The sequence below is a fragment of the Eschrichtius robustus genome, chromosome 7 (genome assembly GCF_028021215.1).
Source record: "Eschrichtius robustus isolate mEscRob2 chromosome 7, mEscRob2.pri, whole genome shotgun sequence".
Classification (NCBI taxonomy): Eukaryota; Metazoa; Chordata; class Mammalia; order Artiodactyla; family Eschrichtiidae; genus Eschrichtius; species Eschrichtius robustus.
In genome coordinates, this window is record NC_090830.1 from 78,721,842 (window position 1) to 78,741,304 (window position 19,463).

Here is a 19,463-nt window from a genome sequence, read left to right on the forward strand (position 1 = left end):
TGTGAAGGGAAAAGTTGGGGAGCAGGGTGAAGACTCACAGCTCCCTGGTCTCTTCAGACTCCAGCGCCGTCTGAGGTGAGGAGACCCCGCGCCGCTGAGGTGATTCTGCAGAGGGGCGGAGCTCTGCAGAGCCAACACTGGAGGCTGCCCTGGGGGGCGGGGCCCCGACTCCAGCCGCACGCTCCGCTCCCACCATGCCCTAATAAGGAGCGCCCGGCATTAGGGCTCGGGAATCCGGTCGCAAAACCCGCGGCTCAGCCCCAATCCCAGGCCCCTCCCTTGGGAATGGGGGCGGGGCGGGGCCTTGGCGGCGCGGTTGCGTGGGCGGAGCATCTCAAAGCGGGGCCAATAGGAGTGGAGGCCCGGGTCTGAGCGGCGCTGCCATTGGGCGCGGCGACGAAAGGGGGCGGGGCGCCCGCGAGGCTGGTTACGCCGAGGGAAGCCCGGACTCCGTAGTCGCTGCTCAGAGTCTGTCTCTCCGCGGATTCCTGGCCCCGCCGTTCTCAGTTCTCTGTAGCCCGCGGTTCGCCGCCCCGCTCGCCGCCGCGATGCCGGTGTTTCATACGCGCACGATTGAGAGCATTCTGGAGCCGGTGGCGCAGCAGATCTCGCACCTGGTGATCATGCACGAGGAAGGCGAGGTGGACGGCAAAGCCATCCCTGACCTCACTGCGCCTGTGGCCGCCGTGCAGGCGGCCGTCAGTAACCTCGTTCGGGTGAGCGCGCTGGGCCTGGGATGGGGAACGGGGGCGGGAGACGTCCCTGGGGTTCCGGCTCGCCTCGCGGCTCCCCTGCGCTGCCTGTGGCTTTGCCGGTGGGCTCGGGAGCCAGACCGCCTCGGGTTTGAATCCTGACGCCCCCGCGTTGTGACCTTGAGCAAGCCCCCGAGCCTCTCTGGGTTTCAGTTTCCTCATCTATAAAATGGGGGCAATCATAATAATGCCTGCCTTGCGGGTTTGTTGTGAAGATTCAGCGAGGTGGTATTTATAAAGTGGCTAGCGCAGCTTATGACCCATAGTAAGCGCTCAATAAATGATAGGCGTTAGGATATCTGATAGCCCCTTTGCCTCAGCAGGCTGTCGCCCCTCCCGTTGACAGCCTTGCTTTCAGCTCCTTTTTAGGCCTCCCTAGTCTGGCCTCTGGGCTGGCGGGCTCCTCTGCTGATTCCCTGCCTTTCCTTCCAGGGATTCTTATTTGAGCCACGTTGTTCTCCTTTCTAATACTTCTGCCCCTCACCTTGAAACCCGCCTCACCCACCTCTGAGCCCTCCCCAGAGCTCCCCGCGTCCGACCCTTCTGTCCACTTGTCTTAGTGGCCACTCGTCCCTGTCTCCTCCTTTCCCGGGCATTCTACTTCTGCTCACACCTCTGGCACCCACAAACACCGGGTGATCTCTTTATGCAGTAATTCATGACTACGAATCCCTTTTCCCCTTTCGCTTAACCCTGTTGCCTTTCTTCCCCCTCCTCCCCCTCCAACTCCCGTGGAGATTTCCACCTGGCTTTACCTGCTGTCAAACGGCTTCCTCCCACTGGGGCCTTTCCAGACTCGGGGGCCTTCCTCGTCGGCCCCTCCTCCTGGCAGAAAGCAAGATGGAGCTGCTGGGAGAGGCCTGTGGAATCTGGGATCTGCGGCCCCTGCCGGAGAAAAGAACGGGGCGTCTCCTCCCCGAGCCACAACTTTCCTAGATGGCGAAGTGGCTCTGCAGACCCCTGTAGCTCACAGCTGTGACTAATAACTGAGGTGATTCCTGGAGGAGGCGGAGTCCACTTCTGAAAGGGGAAAAGAGGTGCTGTGATCAGTCTCCTAACACTCCGCTGGCTAATGCCACACTTTTCTTTCCCACCCTGGGTGGGTGACGCAGACTGCTGCTGCCTGTGAGAAACAAGTTTGGAAAAATTTTATACGGCTTCCCCACTGAGCTGTGTAACTAGTGTGTTCCAGGGTAGTTAGGAGGCTGGTAGGCAACTGTGGGTCTGGGTGGGGCTTGGGTTCCTTATCTGATTAGAGCACTTCAGCGCACTTCAGCTGCTCAGTCTTCCTCAGTCTTCAGGGGCCCAGTTCAGGAGACAGTTCAGGAGACTGGTAACTAGGAGAACGCTACTGACCAAATTCCCCATCTGCCTTCTGTGTAGATTTAGTTAGACTGTATTCAGGAAGAATACTGAATTCATTCAAAACGTTTAGTTCTACACTGTTCTTGTTCTTTTTATAACTAATTTTAATCTAAGACTCCGGAGTACATTCTTATGTAGTGTTGTCTAACATGGCTGCATTCCAGGCCTCCATTTCTCAACAAATAGGAAACAATGTAAAGAGACAAGGTAATAGTGTCCCTCCAAGGAGTACTTCAGGAAATGAAATCTTAAAACCACATTTTGCACTTGGAACACAGCTAGTGTATAGTCTAGGGGCTGATATCTGGTTAGGCTATTTAGAAAAAAGTTATTTATGAGCTTCAATGCATGAATTAATAAGAACTGAATGTCTGCTATATAGGGAGCATTTTAATAAATCAGTGGTTCTTAGGTTGAGATGTGTATCAGAATCACCAGTGGGGCTTTTTAGAAATAAAGATGTCCAGCTCCCACCCCAGACTTACTGAGGAGCTCTTTAGGGGGTCAGGTCAAGGCCTTTGTGTTTTTGAGAAGCTCCATAGGTGGCTTTGATATAGTCCCTTAGTTAAGAAACACTAATAGATGCTGTGAGACAAATACCAAAAAAATGAGGCCGTTGATAAGCTGAAAACAAAATTACATGTAATTGCAAACTTCCCAATACATTACAAAAGAAGGGACTTGAGATTGGTGGTAGATAGGAGTTAGCAGAGAGAAAGTGGGGAGGGTTGTGTTGATAAGTAGTTAATCACGAACAAAGGTACTTGTGAATAAGTGACTTCCAGATTACAGCAAGTAGATTGTCTTGCTTAGCTCAGGAGGCAAGTTGGAGAGAAACTGGAGATGAAATTGGTGCATGCCATACGGGCACTTTAACAGAAGTCCAATAAGAAGAACAAAGAGAATGGAAGGGATAGGATGAGGACAGTGTGTGAGGGAGACTGTATAGATTGTGTTCTGGGGAGGCCCGAGGACCTACCCATTGCTTGGAATCCTGGGTGTCAGTTGTGGCCCTGTCTATATGCTGCTGAATATTGTGATGAATTGTGTACATGTATCAAGTTCCCAACTAGATTGTGTCTGGAGAACAGGCCTCATATGATAGGTATGTGCTTCCCTGTTCCTACCCTCAACATTGGCACATGGGATGGCTTGATATCTTTGAAGGAAAGAAGGAACTATGGGAAGGAAGATAAATTAGGAGACTTTTAAAATTGGTTGGTCATGAGGAAAATGAGGGCCTGGACTTTGGGTGTGGCAGGGAAAATGGAGCAGGAATTAAAACCATATTAGAGGGCTTCCCTGGTGGCGCAGTGGTTGAGAGTCCGCCTGCCAGTGCAGGGGACACGGGTTCGAGCCCTGGTCTGGGGAGATCCCACATGCCGCGGAGCAACTGGGCCCGTGGGCCACAACTACTGAGCCTGCGCGTCTGGAGCCTGTGCTCCGCAACAAGAGAGGCCGCCACAGTGAGAGGCCCGCTCACCGCGATGAAGAGTGGCCCCCACTTGCCGCAACTGGAGAAAGCCCTCGCACAGAAACGAAGACCCAACACAGCCAAAAATAAAATAAATAAATAAAATAAAAAATTAAAAAAAAAAAATTAGAAATACAGTAGAAGAAGAATTAGTAGAGCTTGATAATAGAACTCTCAGGAAAAAAACACACGGTGCTACTATAAATTAATGAATCTGATTTTTGAACAAATATTCTGGAATTTATACAATTCAGGTTTCTTTCAGTTACCTTGGGAGGCTATATCCTTATTCCAGTGCTTCTCTTTGGGAATTTCTTACTGATTATTTACATACATATGTCAAGTTAATTTGTTTTATTTTGGTCAAGAAAATTTTGTCTGAAGTGGGCATTTCTTAACCCTACTACTTTATGTACCATTCTTGAGTCTAAAGTGACTTTTGGATATTTCCAAAATTAAAATTTACCAGGTGATGATGAAATTCTGAATTGTTAAGCTATAGTCATCCACTTATCAGGTAGGTATTTATTGAGACACCCCCCTTCTAACATCAAAGCGATAAGTATGATATTGGGCAGAATAAGTATAATACTGGATTGAAGGTCCTAAGTGGCCCAGAGGAAGTGAAGTATCATAGAAGTTCAGAGGAAGGTAAGGTTACTCTTCTTGAGAGCATGGGGAAGGCTTCATGGAGGAGGTAACCTCTGAGCTGGCCTTAAAGAAGGTGGGATTGGAACTTTTAAAGACATGGTAAGAAAGGCATTACAAGTGGAAAGAATACCTAAACAAAGGCATAGAATTATGGAGAATCTGAGGACCAAGTTTTGACTTAGGAAATTATTAAGCAAGACTCATTTGGATTTGTAATTTTTCATGTGTATTTGTTAAACAAAAGTAGTCTGGTCACTTTATATATATATCATCACAATTGAGTCATCACTTTTACTCTACCCTTAGGGAGAGGGTAGGATGGGATTATTTACATGTCCTTTTTTCAACTGAATAAGACGATTTTTTAAAAAACAGCTTTGTTGATATATAATTCACATACCATACAATTCACTCATTTAAACACTCAATTCAGTGTTTTTTTTTTTTTTAGTATATTTACAGAATTGCACAACATCTCTACAGTCTAATTTTAGGACAGTTCCCTCAAAAAGGAACTTCATACCCATTACAATCACTGATTCTCTCCCATCCCCCAGCACCCCAGCCCTAGGCAACCACCAGTTTGCTTTCTGTCTTTGTGGATTTGCCCTTTCTGGACATTTCATATAAATGGAATCAGAAAATATGTGGCCTTTTGTGTAGGACTTTTCACTTAGCATAATGTTTTCAAGGTTCATCTGTGGTGTAGTATGTGTCAGAAATTCATTCCTTTTTGTTGATGAATAATATTCCATTGTATGAAATAAGGCCATTTTAAACACAGAGAATGATTCTAATGCAGTCACAAAACAAGGAGGGGGCCTAGGAGAAAGATGGATAGGAAAGGAAAAATAGAGGAGGGGTACAGGTTCCAAGGATGGGATTCAGTCAGCAGTGTGAAAAATTCAGAAGTCTTAGACTGTCTGTCTTGTAGCATGGTATATAAATTTTTCTTTTTTCCCATTAAAGTGGCCCATAGAAATCTGACAGTCTTTGTGACCATATAGTCGTGCCAGTTTTATTAATGGGGGTTCATACACTTTGCTTCTCCATTGCATCTGAGGGCATGTGTTGTAACTACTCCTGGGGCTCATGAAATATTTATTTCGGATGTTTTTGTGGCCTTTACTTTTATGAGCCTCACCCATATATCATACCCTGTTGGGACCAGCTCTGGGACAAATAGCAGCATTGTCTTTAAACTGATAGATGGGAAAGACTGTTCTGCTCTTAAAAAGAAATCAATTTTGTCGTTTATAAATTATCTATATTAACATCTGAAATTATTCCTACTTTAATTTCTTTTGGTTGATGTTGGACTTATTTCAGTTAAAATAAATAACAGTGTTTGGGTGACAGGCCTGTGAGTGATTTTCTTCTTCATATTCTGTATTTTCCAATTTTTAAAATGAACATATAAATTCCTATATTAAGGAAAAAATTAATAAGGTAAATAATAAGAATGTATAATTCTTTATGGTTTATGAAATGCTTTCATATGTATAATCTCATAGCAGTCCTTTAAGGTAGGTATTGCTATGGTCTGAATTTTACAGATGAAGATACTGTAGATCAGGGAAGTTAAGTAACCTGCCCACAGTGGCACAGCTAGTTAGTGGTGGAGCTTGGACTTGAACTCTGTTTCTCTTACTCTGGACCCTCTGCTCTTTTCACTCCACCATTCTGTGTCCACTTAGAACAAAGTTGTTAAATATCACTGGAAGTTTTCTAGCTTGAATCAGATGCAACGAGAATGTTGTTAGTCAAAGAGTTTCCATTTGTCCTGGGCTTGGCAAGATTATCTGTTTAAAGGCTGGCTTTGGCATGGCCTGTGTGAAGGGCCTATATTAAAAAAAATGATGTGAAGGTAGTGTTCTGTTTCACAGTGACATTCAATTTTGCAGCATTAAAAAAAAAAAGAATAGATACAGATAACACAAAAGTATTTATGTCTGCCAAACACGTAAAGGCTTTTCTAGTATTTATGGCTGCTTAGCTTGAAGTCTATGAGAACTAAATAGTATTTAAGTTTGTAGGATTTCTGTATTTAAATAGTATTTATAGTAGGTTTGTGGATTCTTTGGGAAATCGTGAAGTTTCATTTGAAACACTTTGTCTCTAGATCAAAAGAGATATACAAGTAGGACTTAGCATTTACTCATGATCAAGAGAATGGAAGGGCTTCCCTGGTGGCGCAGTGGTTGAGAATCTGCCTGCCAATGCAGGGGACACGGGTTCGAGCCCTGGTCTGGGAAGATCCCACATACCGCGGAGCAACTAAGCCCGTGAGCCACAACTACTGAGCCTGCGCATCTGGATATTGTGCTCCGCAACGGGAGGCCGCAACAGTGAGAGGCCCGCGCACCGCGATGAAGAGTGGCCCCCACTTGCCACAACTTGAGAAAGTCCATGTACAGAAACGAAGACCCAACACAGCCAAAAATAAATAATAAATAAAGAGAATGGAAGAGTTTTGGAGATTGTATGTTTCTACAACTATGTTTATAATTTTAATGGAGCCCCAATTTAAATATTTGTTTATATATATTGACACGGTGGAAAGTTGGGCTTTTCTAAAGCTGTTTTATAAATAGCACTGGTATAACAATGGACAAAATAAAAGTTATTTTATATTTTATGGACAAAATAAAAGAGTAAAAGTTTTGTGGTATCAACCACAGTATCATAAGTTGACTCCTTCTGCTATAGTCAGGAGTAAGGGCAGCATTAAGGCAACTGTTTTTATGGAGATGGGACTTATTTGGATTTTAATATTTCTGGTATATTGGTTAAAAAAGGAGTCTGGTTATTTTATATACTTAGTTACCGGTCACTTATATATATATATATATATATATATATATATATACATATATGTGTGTGTTTGTGTATATGTATATATAAAATACGTTTTATATGTATCACAACTGAGAGGGTCATTATTTTAAAAGCTTTCTGACAACTTCCTGGTCTTTTACTGGCACACCTAGAAAGAGGGTAGGATGGGAATATCTTAATTATCCACAGTCTGAAGTCCAGCATAGCATGTATTTTTTTCGCTTGTGACAGTCATTATACTTGGTCAGTGTTTGTCTTCATTGGGTTGTAAGTTTCTCAGTGGTAGGGGCCGTGTCTGTTGTGTTTGCCCCTTTCAATGTCAGGCTGGTCATAGGTGTGCAATATAACTTTTTTTTTAAACGAACTAACTATATATATATGTGTGTGTGTATATATATATATATGGCATTCATTTTTTAAAAAATAAATTTATTTATTTTTATTTATTTATTTTTGGCTGCGTTGGGTCTTCGTTGCTGCGGGCCGGCTTTCTCTAGTTGCGTGAGCAGGGGCTACTCCTCGTTGAGGTGTGCAGGCTTCTCATTGCGGTGGCTTCTGTTGTTGCAGAGCACGGGCTCTAGGTGCGCGGGCTTCAGTAGTTGTGGCATGTGGGCTCAGTAGTTGTGGCTTGCAGGCTCTAAAGTGCAGGCTCAGTAGTTGTGGCGCACAGGCTTAGTTGCTCCACAGTATGTGGGATCTTCCCAGACCAGGGCTCAAACCCGTGTCCCCTGCATTGGCAGGCGGATTCTTAACCACTGCGCCACCAGGGAAGCCCATCATTCATTTTTTTATGCACAAAATATTGTAATAGGAATTTTTGTGCAGTTATAATTTTCCATCCCCAGCTTTCAGACATCTGGTATAGCTGAATTTGAACAGTCTCTTCAAATTTATAATGGGCCTTGTCTGAAACAAGTAGAATATATACTAAGAGGGAGGAATGAATGGCTAACTGCCCATTGTTTGAGATAACAAAAGTGTTCAGGCTATTTTGGGTTGTGGTTCTCTGTTTCAGAGTCATTTCAACTATGCAGGCCACTTACTAAATTCATAATGTGAGAATATGTTGCCTCCTATCTGAAAGTGGCATTGGGATTTTGCATTCTTTTTGTCTTTTTAAAACATAACAATTTAGACCAGGTGTTGATATATTATTTGGAACTCTGCTGGTTACAGTGTAGTATCATACTGAGTCATGAATTCCTCATTAAGAGATCTTTATTTCCTTGAACCATATGGCAGGAGACAAAAGATATCAGAAAGTTGATCTGCTGCTTTTTTGTTTTTTGGCTGATCCAGGCCCAACCTTTTCATTGAACCTTATGTCATGGTCATGACAGTGGGGTATACTTTTTACATAATAAACCAGCATTAGAGCAGTATCAAAAGAAGTAGCAGTCCTTAAAGAGTGAATATCAGAGATTAGCTGGTATCCCAGCAAGTTTTCTCTCTAGGATAATGCTCTGTGCTCAGGACTGTTGCTGAAAAAGGGCCATTCTATTAGTTGATGTTGCTTTCAGGCCAGTCTGCTCTTAAACCTTCCCATATAGACAGGACTAAAAGAAGAAAACAAATTTCAGCTTTGGCTTTTTTAAGCACCAACAGCCTTCAGTGCTATGTAGTATAAATACTTCAGAGTGAAATTTAAGGAGTAAAGTTCAAATCTGTAATAAGACTCTGAAACACCCAGAGACAAAAGTTGGTATATGGGAGGAAGGACCTCCCATTGCAGGCTTTCATCTGTCTTTCTGTTCCTTGCACATTGGACCTGTAGAATTCTTACAATATGCATTGGGGTAGATTGGGCCACATAGACAGTTTAGTTTGGATAACATAAGTTTTGAGTTATCTAGGCGCCTGCTTCTCTGTTTTTTTCTGTCATTTTCGTATTTGTTCAGTTTCCATTGGGAATGATTATGAGAGGAAGGCTATCTTACCTGTTTCTTCTTAACAATCTGCAAAAAGGTTTGTTAGGGAAGGAAGTTGAAATATATAAGTAGGGGATTTTTGTTCATTTGTATTTTTATCATCGTTAATGTTTTATCTTTAACACTAAAAATAATACTAGTGAACAGTATACTATTAATAATCATTTTTGTCATGCTGAGCTTCCTATAGTCTTTCAAAAAGAACAAAATTTCTCTTGTTACAAAAGTATTACATTTTTATTGTTGAAATTTATAAAAATCTATCTTTAGTCACAGTCGTCTCAGTGTTCCTCAGCCTTTTACAGTCTATTTGAACTTGATTTGTCTTTTTGTCTTTTCTCTCTACTCCAAGCCAATTTGTTTCCCTAGATATAAATACAAACTTAACTATATATAGATGCACCAGCTCTTATCCCTTTTCACCATTAACACCCTTCCCCCTGCAAACCGTTTAATTCACTTTCCTGCTCAAGAATTTGCAAAGAAAAGTGAGGAAACCCAGTCAGTTACAACAACCCATGACCTTCTCTGTCATGTGCTGTTTAGGGAGCCATGCTGTACTTGGCTAACTGCTCTTTCAGTAAGTGTGGAATGAAATAAGTTCAAAATAATGGGCTAGATCCCGAAAGAACTTCTAATCTCAACATCCTTATTAAAGATATGGGGTCTTTACATTGATTAAATCTATTTAAGTATGTGCATTATGTGCAGACAAAGGGATAGAGTATGATAGAGTAAAGGATAAAAGGGGACTTGTATAATTAGACATAGGCAGTTGGGGATTCCTCGCCTTCCTTCCAGTCTCTTGGTAAGGCTTTGTAGGTCTTGTGTCCTTGTATGCTGGGTCATCAGTCTTTGGATGATTGAGTTGATTGTGTGTTTGTTTTTTTTTTTTCCCCTCCTTCCTTACTCCCCTAGGGTGTCTCCCTTTAAGACTGTTGGTTTCTGGAGGACAAGGACTGGGTTATATTCTTCTTGATATCCCTGGTGCCGTGCTTATCCCAGTCTCTTGATCGTGGTATTCCTTTGATAAGTGTGTTGTGCCTTGATACTCTGTATACCTGCTAGTCATTCTAGGCTCATTCATGATGAAGATAGCTCACTATCTCTTGCCTCCATTGGATGGCTTGATGACTCTTCTTCTGCGCTCAAATGTTGCTATATGCAGATGCCTGCATAATCACAAAAAGAAACAAAGGTTCATAAATATTATATTGTGTTGGTTACATATTGGAACTTTAGATTCCAAAAAATTCCGTCACTTCTATGAGAAGGCAGCTCATTGGATGGGTATGAGTGTGCAATGTGTGTATGCATAGAGGATGAGAGGTAGTGAATCTTAGAACTAAAAATGTTTTACAAATATCGTGAAGTTGCAGAAAATAGAGTCTTTGGCCCTTAGAGAATTTCTCACTGATAAGATTTCCAGTTGGATGACTTTTAAGGGGAAAGTGGCTGAATTTCATTGCAGTTGGCAACAATCCAAGGCAAAGTCATTCCTTCTTTTTGAAATAAGCTTAACTTTTTCCCACAAGTAGGCTTTCTGTGAAGAAAGAAGAATGGTATACTTGTTCTTAGAGTTGAAAGTTGAGGGACCAGCTATCAACTTATCTAGCTTCCCTATATTTCCAGCCTTCTCTCTGTCCCCACCCCATCCCTGGAGAACTGGCGCATCTTTTATCTGTAAGGTGGACAACATGTTTTTATTCATGTAATTCAAGTAGATAAGGGTATATAAATGTGCTAGTAAATCTCTAGTAACACTTAAATTTCTTATTCTGTGGCTTTTCCCCCCAAACCACCAAAATTAGTTATGACTCTAGCTGTGCACATTGCCTGGTGTTCTGAATAATAGTAGGGTATATAAGACATGGTCTGTGGCCTCAGGTTGTTAAAATACAGATGAAATTTATGATCTTATAAAAGATTTAGCTTACCTACATCTTCTCCATCCATGAAATTGTTGCAGAATTTAAATTATTTACTTTAAAGGGTTGTACGCTAGTACTGTAACTACAGTTTTGATTCCTTGGAGCCATGGAGAAAATGTGAGTGGGCCAGCAGCAGAATAAGCAGGTGGTGGGCCCCCTAGTTAGGAAAAGACCTCTGAGCATTGGCTTCAGCTGCCCTCTTCTTGATTATTTTTTTCCTTACTGTGCTTTTCACAGTTGTAAGTAATTATTTGTGTGATTATTACTTCTTGAACATCTTTCCCCCACTAGAGCCCCAGGGGCAAATATTGGCTCTGCCGTGTTTGCCCCTGATTTTCAGCACCCATCAAAGTGCTTGGCACATAGTAGAGTCTTGAGGAATAATTGTTGAACAAACAAGTGGGAAGACCGTTTGCTGCTTCCGTACCCCAAACTGTTTTATGCTTCTTTAGACAAATGTATATCATGCTGTGGGTGAATCTTGGTGAAATTTAACTGCGATTAGGAAAGCAGCAGTAAATCATTGCTTAGCACAGGGTATTGCATGCAGTAGGATCATCCAATTCATGTTTCCTGAATGAATTAATTCCAGGCATAGAGTCCTGGAGTGCAGATGGGGATAATCCTGCCCAACATAGGATTATGCAGGATATGTAAATTCAAAGAAATATAGAACATGGGTTTGGGATTCTCTATTAGTTTTGATGCTTTGCAAATGAACAGAATAGCCAACTTTGGCAAAGTGCATCTGGTATGAGTTGGCAAATACCAAAGTCAGACTTTAGATATAGATATAAGATAAATCACCTATAGTGTAATGGTTAAGTGTAAAGGCTGTAGAGCTGAACTCCTGAGGTTTAAATCCTACCACTGACTGACACCTGCAAAGTGTGTAACATTGGAGAAAGTAATTTCTGTTTCTCATAGTCCTCTTCTGTAAAACAAAGCTAATCATTGTATCTGACTTGGAGTGTATTATTGTGAAGATTAATGAGTTTGTAAAAATGTTTAGAACTATGCCTGACACATAGTTAAAGATGTCAGTGAGTGTGAGATATATTAATATATTTTTCCATGATTTTTAAGTCATATTTTAAATGTTAGTCTAATGAAAAGGCAGTGTTGATTTTTTTTTTTAATGTCTAAGTATAACTTCTAACTTTTACTCAACAAGGCAAAGTGCCAGTGAAAGCTTTCAGTAGAATTCCATATGTTGTGGAATATACAGTTTTATCAACTGTGGGGAAAATATCATTCACAGTTTAGGTGCCTGAGCCTTTGATTGCCAGTTTCCCATGAAAAATTCAGACATCTGAATTTATGATTGATATCTCCTTTGTTTGGAGCAATAGTGAGGGTAAAATTGTATCTCTCCCCTCTTCAACCCCAGTTTAGAAGCAAAAATTGGGACTTAGGATTTGGGATTTATCCCAAACATTCATTGTCCTATTTTCTTTTTTTTTTAAATTAATTTATTTATTTATGGCTGTGTTGGGTCTTCGTTTCTGTGCGAGGGCTTTCTCTAGTTGCGGCGAGCGGGGGCCACTCTTCATCACGGTGCGTGGGCCTCTCACTATCACGGTCTCTCTTGTTGCGGAGCACAGGCTCCAGACGCACAGGCTCAGCAATTGAGGCTCACGGGCCCAGTTGCTCCGCGGCATGTGGGATCTTCCCAGACCAGGGCTCGAACCCGTGTCCCCTGCATTGGCAGGCAGATTCTCAACCACTGCGCCACCAGGGAAGCCCTGTCCTATTTTCTAAAAAAGAAAAAACTGAAGGGGTAGTCACTAAAGTAAATGGAATCGGCCCTTCCAGGTAGAGTTAAAAAGTACAATGCATTTGTGAAATAGAATTCATCTTGTTCTGGAACAGCCAAATTAATTTAACAAATATTTAATGACTACATATTAAGCTGGATACTGGAAGAGGTTAGTATCTCTAGCCTGAAAGGAGGGATAGAATCTCTTTCAGATGTCCTATTGATATAGGAGTAATAGAGTTGAATGTAAAGGTCAGGGGACCTTAACTACTAGTTTGGAAGGTATACCTGTTTGAATAAGTGAAAAATTTACCTGGTTCAAAATTTAAAAGGTACAGCAAGGTATATAGTGAATAGTCTCCCTCCCACCCTTGAACTCCAGCCACCTGGTTTCCCTCCTCATAGGAAACTAATGGACAAAGGAAACCAAATGTCTTGGGTGTGTTTCTAGAGATAGTTATGCATATTTAGGCAATATGTATTCCTCTTTTATACAAAAGATGTCCTGTTATACTGTCGTGTTCCTTGATTTTTTTTCCCTTAACCTATTTGGGAGAACATTTCTTATCAGTTTGTATAGAGCTTTCTCTTCTTTTTTATTTTATTTTATTTTATTTTATTATTTTATTTTATATTTATTTATTTTTAATTTTTGGCTGTGCTGCATGGCATGTGGGATCTTAGTTCCCTGACCAGGGATCAAACCTGCGCCCCCTGCAGTGGAAGTGCAGAGTTCTAACCACTGGACCACCAGGGAAGTCCCATCTTCTTTTTTTTTAAATTGAAGTATAGTTGACGTACAATATTATATGTTATAGGTGTACAATAGCGTGATTCACAATTTTTAAAGTTTATAGTCCATTTATAGTTATTATAAAATACTGGTTATATTCCCTGTGCTGTATTACAATATATCCTTGTAGCTTATTATATACAAGCTTTCTCTTCTTTTGATAGTTACATAATATAATCCATTGGTGGTTATAACAATTTATTTAACTAGACCCTTGTGGAAGGATCTTACGTTACTTATGATCTTTTACTAATTCAGACAGTGTGGCAATGAATGACATAGATATGTCATTTTATGCACGTGCAAGTACATTTATAGGATAATTTCTAGAAGGGGAACATTCTAAGCACTGGATGTCAGGCAATGGAGGGATTTTAAGCTGAGGTATAACGTGGATAGCTTAGGGTTTTGGTAAGATATCCCTGGTAGTGGCGAGGAGATAGATTGGCAAGTGAGACACAGGAGCTGGAGAGCCATCCATCTAAGATGGTAAAGGTTGCCTCAAGCAGTGGGAAGAATGCAGGTAAAGAGGGCCAAATTCTAGAGACAGCCTCTTTATTACTTAATTTACATTTGGATTCATAGTATTCTCAATGTCAAAAATACATCAGTAAAACAAATTATTTTATTTATCCTCAATTATTTTATTTATACTATGTGGTTATTACTCCCATTTTACAGGTGGGGTAACTAAGGCTCATAGAGCCTTGAGCTAGTAAGTGGCAGGACCAGAGCTTAAGTATTTTAATTATACAAATGAGATCACTTTGAAATGCAGGACGGAAAAACTAGAGTCCTTATCAAATTTAAAAGAAGTCAACAACGATTTTATTGATACAACAAGTTATACCCATACCTTTTTGTTCTCATGTGGATGCAAGAAAAATCTTGGAAAAAGACAAAGAAAAGATCAAATTGAAATTGGGAGCTCAAAGGAAGGTCTGTAAGGGAAGGGCTATACTTACCCTTGAACTCAGGTATGCCAGTGGTTTTTAATCATTCCAATGTATATTCCGAGCTGGCATGGAAAGATATCTATGCTAAGATGTTATGCAAAAAACAGGAGGCGGATATGTTTAGAATGATCCCATTTTGTATTATTTTATATGTGAAAGAGCATATACTAAAATGTGGTGGGATTGAGTGGTGGGGTTTCAGGTTAAAATTTTTTTTTTCTTACCATAATTCATGTTTGTCTCCTAACAATAAACATGTACCACTTTTGAGGTAAAAAATAAGTCCAGTGTTTTCCCACGTCTTTTTATTGTTATTATTTGCACTATTCTCACTGCCTGGAATTATTCTTCCTCTCATGTTAAAATGGGCCCAGTGTTGATGCCACTTTCTCTATGAAGCTCTGTCCAGGCTGCTTAGTTGAAGTTAATGTCTCCTTTTGCTGTGTTTCCGTGAGGTTTGACTATGTTTCCTATCAAATTCTACCATGAGTTAGAGCTACTATGTGCATGTCTGTTTGCACCCCTTCTTCCTCCAGCCCCACTCAGCTTCCAAATTTGAGTTCTAGAAAGCATGTAGTGCTTCCATCGAGTTGGATTACTCACACTTGATAGACACTTGAATGTTGAATTGGTTGTATTTGCAGCAGTGCAGTTTTTTCTTCTGTCAGAGCAAGGAAAGATAGATATAAATTCTGAGTCACAGTCAGCAGGGTGATTTTAAAATTCTCAAGGCAATGATATATCTAGGTGCACTGGACGAATAACTCTTTCCTAATTTGTGAAGGCTGCTGAAAATTCTCTGGAGTAAAAGGAGCCATAAATAAATAAACATCATCTCTAAAACTGCCATATCTATTGCATCTCCAAAACCAAAACATGAAGGCTACATTTTACCTGATATATACCCGAGAACTCTTATCTTGGAACTGGAAATTCCAACTTGGGCTGTTTGTTTGAAAGCTTCCACAAAAAGGCAAATTCCTTAATCTGCTGCAGTCATATACTCTACTGAAGGCACTGAGGAATGGCAATGCAAAAATCACCTTTTCCCCCCTTCTTGTCTGGAAATTGACCTCTTTTATTACGTTTGTGAAATAAACCTTTTCCTCATCTTTTTTCAAGTAGTATTTTGTTGATTCTTCCATATCTTTTTTTTTTTTCTCCTTTCTCAAAGCTACCAGCCTAGATTAGGCTTAATATTTTCAGTTCTTGATAGTTATCTACTAATCTCTCACTCCCATCCATTATTGCCACGTAAAGCTTCTAATACAACTCTGATCGCAACACTTTCTTCCCAGAAATTGGCACCTCCTCCCATTGTTTTCTAAATTAAATTCCCTTTTCTAGCTCTTTTTAAAAATTGAATATATTTGCTATAACATTGTTAAAATTTAAGGTATACAATGTTTCTTTGATACATTTATTTATTGCAATATGATTGCTGTTGTGATATTTATCACATTATATAATTATAGTACAATATTGTCTATCTTATTCTAGCTCTTGAGGGCTATTACATGCCAGCCCTTTCTGTTCTTATTTCTCTGTGGAGTGGAGAAACCAGCCTACAGCCTGTGGGCCAAATTTTGTACTGCCCAGGAGCTAAGAATAGTGTTTACATTTTCAAGTATTTGAAAAAAGTCAAGAGAAGAAGAATGTTTTGCTGCACATGAAATTAAATAAAATTAAATTTTTAATATCCATAAATAAAGCTGTATTGGAACACAGCCATGCCCATTCATTTACATATTTTCTGTGACTGCTTTCACACTACAGTAGTGTTGAGAAGTTGTGGCAGAGACCATATGACCCACAAAGCCTAAAATATTTACTCTCTGGCCCTTTATGGAAAAAATTGCTAACCCTCAACCTACAGTCATAGAGTTATAAAGTTGGAAATAAGATCTCAGAGATCTTCTGATCCAACTCTCTAGTTTTAAAAATGAGAAAATGTATTCTCAGATGTAATCAACAATATGTCTAAGGCAGGTACCTTTGGCAGTGGAAAAGCCAAAATCAGAATTCATTGCCGGTCCTACTCTACCATATTGCCCCTCCCATGAAGCCTGTACTAGCCCAGTAGTACTGCTGGCTGTTTCATGAACAAACTCCAGGTTGTCTCACCTCTGCTTCTATGTACATGCTGCATTTCCTTCCATCTAAGATGCCTTCTTCCCTCCAGAAATTTAATCTATGCCTTAAGGCTCAGCTCAAGTACTGAAAACTGCCCTTATCTCAGCAACTGGTTGAGCTCTCTGTCCACATGCCCCTGGTAGTGCTAAGTTCTGTCTCCCTGTTAGCACTCACCAGAGTCATTTATGTAGTTCTGATGCTATTCCAGGCCATAAACTTCCCAACTGTGCATCTTTATGTCACCTGAGGAAGTATCACCTGCACATTGCCTTACACACAGAATTCTTAGGACATAATTTATAGAATGAACCAATCTAAAAATGTAAGGATACCAGAGACACCTTCAAGATCTCTGGTTTACTTCTCTTCTATTAAAAAAGAAAGAGAAAGACTATAACACCACTGAGTAATATTTTTTGATGGGATCAGCTATATAAAAGAATTCGTAGGGAGTTTACTTACACCATGTCCACCTAGCAATTGATGAAGTATATACACCCTGGAGAGAGAACTTGGATTTGTCCTAAGGAGGATTACCTAATTGTGTGATGATTATTTAAGCCTTTAGTATATTTGTTGATTACTAGGCTTATAGAAACTTACCTGCCAAGGTAGGAATTCACACAAATTCAACAATGAAAACCTTCCACATTCTCTGTCAATCTCCAGGGATTCTCTGCTGTTATACCTTCCATATAAACTCTCAGTTTGGGATGGTTTCCATCTATGAACTAAATATAGACTTGTATTGTTCTGTGATGAACCATTAGGAGTGAACTTGATATTTAGTAAGGACCGAAGATAAAAGGAATGTAATTTAGTGTTTAGGTGCATTGCCAGCATTGTCTTTACTTTCCTTAAAGCAATAACAACAACAAAACAAAGCCACCACCCCCCCCAAATAAAAAAATAGATGAATGGATTCTTATTATGCTGTAATTCTCTCAGTTCTATTTCTTCCTTTTGCCCAACTGGGAATAAGTTATCTAAGATGGTAGAGCCAGAACTTACTAAAGGTTTAGTTGTCTGTGGCAACTGTTGAACATCTAGGCTGCATCATTGATAGTTTGTATTAGGAAGCAAGTGAAACAAAAGGAAATCAACTTTAATATTCCTGTAAAAGTCTTTCTGTTGGTTAGACAGAGGCTATGTCTAATTTGTTAATGTATATGAAGAATGGTGATGAAATGCAATCTGCAAAACGCACGAACATGACTAGTATTGCTGGGGATGGTTGATAGCTTTTTTCTGTCTGTACATCTTAGCCAGTTTGGTCTGGATGTGCTGTAGCTGTTCTCTTATTTCACTTCTCAGCATGTTTAGAATTAAGTCTGTGTTCAGCCCATATGTAGTCACACTAAATTATATTTGTAGTTGTTGAGAAGAAAGAAAAAGTAAAAACATTAAGAAGAAAAGCCTAAAGGTAAAACTTTGCGGATTTTCTAGGTACCATAAAACAGGAGTTTTTCCAATGAGCATTATAATTGGCAGCCTTAACCATTTGACACATTGATATTACAAAACACTGAATTTCCAGTTCTGGCTGCTTGTAAGAAGTGTGTTTGTAGCTTGAGCTAAGAAATAGAGTAATTTTACTTATGGCCCTAATTTAATGGGTCAGAGTGTCTATTACAGCCTAGAGCCAAATTCAATTACTGTACTGTAAAAGTGACTGTGAATAATCTCCAATTACCAAGCAGGATGGTTCCCAACAGTAGTAACAATACTTACTTTTGCCATTGGGTTACTATTTCAAGTTTTGACCACACCTATTAAAAAAAAAAAAGGTTGCATTGTTAGTCCTGGTTCAATTTTGAAAGCTAGTTGCAGCCAGGTTCACTCAGTTGATCATCTCTAAGCAAATAACAGTTAAGGAGCTTAAGCAGCTGAACCCCTAGTGAGCCTGACCCATGTTGTGGAAACCTTCCAGCTTCTGGGAAGGAAAATCAAACAATTGGACATCAGTAGTTTAAACTGCATCTTGATGGTTTATATTTGCCTGTTGTGAGCTTGAAGTTTTTATATTTGCCTGGTTGTGAGCTTGAAGTTTTCTTATCCTTCTTGCCATCTGAAAGCTCCAAAGAATTGTAAAATCATGCAGTATTACAGCAGAAAACTTTAGGCATCATTAAATTTGTTTTCCTCATTTTTGAAAAACAGTATAGTGGCTTAGGATTAGAGCATGGATATGCTGAAGTCAACACCACTATCTGAGTGATTTTAGGCAAATCAATTAACCTCTCTGTGCCTCTGTTCTTCATCTGTAAAATGAGATAGCAGTAGTACCTCCCTCATAGAGTTGTTAAAGGGATTTAATGAGGTAATAAGGGGGCTCCTGACTTATAGCATGTGCTCAATTAAAAAAATTTTTTTTTCTTTTAAAGGATAAAATGGAAGTCACAAATGAGTACCGCAATGGCAGAGGGAAAGAAAACACGACTAATGTTTATTTAGCACTGTTATATTTCAGGCTGTGGAAGAGTATGTATTAGGTGATTTACATGTGTATTACTATATCCTTTAGCCATGAGAGACATTTTACTTTTTCCGTTTTACTGATAAGGAGACTGAGGCTTAAAGAGATTGTTGCTTGCCCCAGGACACAGAACTAGTAATAACAGAGCAAGGTAAGATTCATTCCAAAGCCCCAGTTCTTTTCCCACCACTCAATGTTACCTTCCAGGATGGGCCCTCCGTCTCAGTTTTCCAAACATAAAAATGGGCGATGTTTCAAAATTCATTTACAAATTGATTTGGAGTTATTTTTCCATAGGGACAATGTTACAAACGATATGTTATATACCCAAGCTTATCTGCAAAAGCTGCAATGTAATTGAAATTCTTCACATTTGTGAACTAAATCTGTTAAGAAAAAACTGCATT

At 40.1% G+C, this 19,463-nt stretch overlaps 1 protein-coding gene across 2 annotated transcripts in view; it reads left to right on the forward strand.

The window, feature by feature from the left end:
- Nucleotides 1-443: 443 nt before the first annotated feature.
- VCL (vinculin) overlaps nucleotides 444-19,463 on the forward strand; it is a 97,376-nt gene continuing 78,356 nt past the window's right edge. For both annotated transcript variants that reach the window (XM_068547934.1, XM_068547933.1), the window contains exon 1: nucleotides 444-716. In XM_068547934.1, the coding sequence (XP_068404035.1) occupies nucleotides 549-716 (168 nt within the window). In that variant the 5' untranslated portion in view covers nucleotides 444-548. The remainder of the gene's footprint in view (nucleotides 717-19,463) is intronic.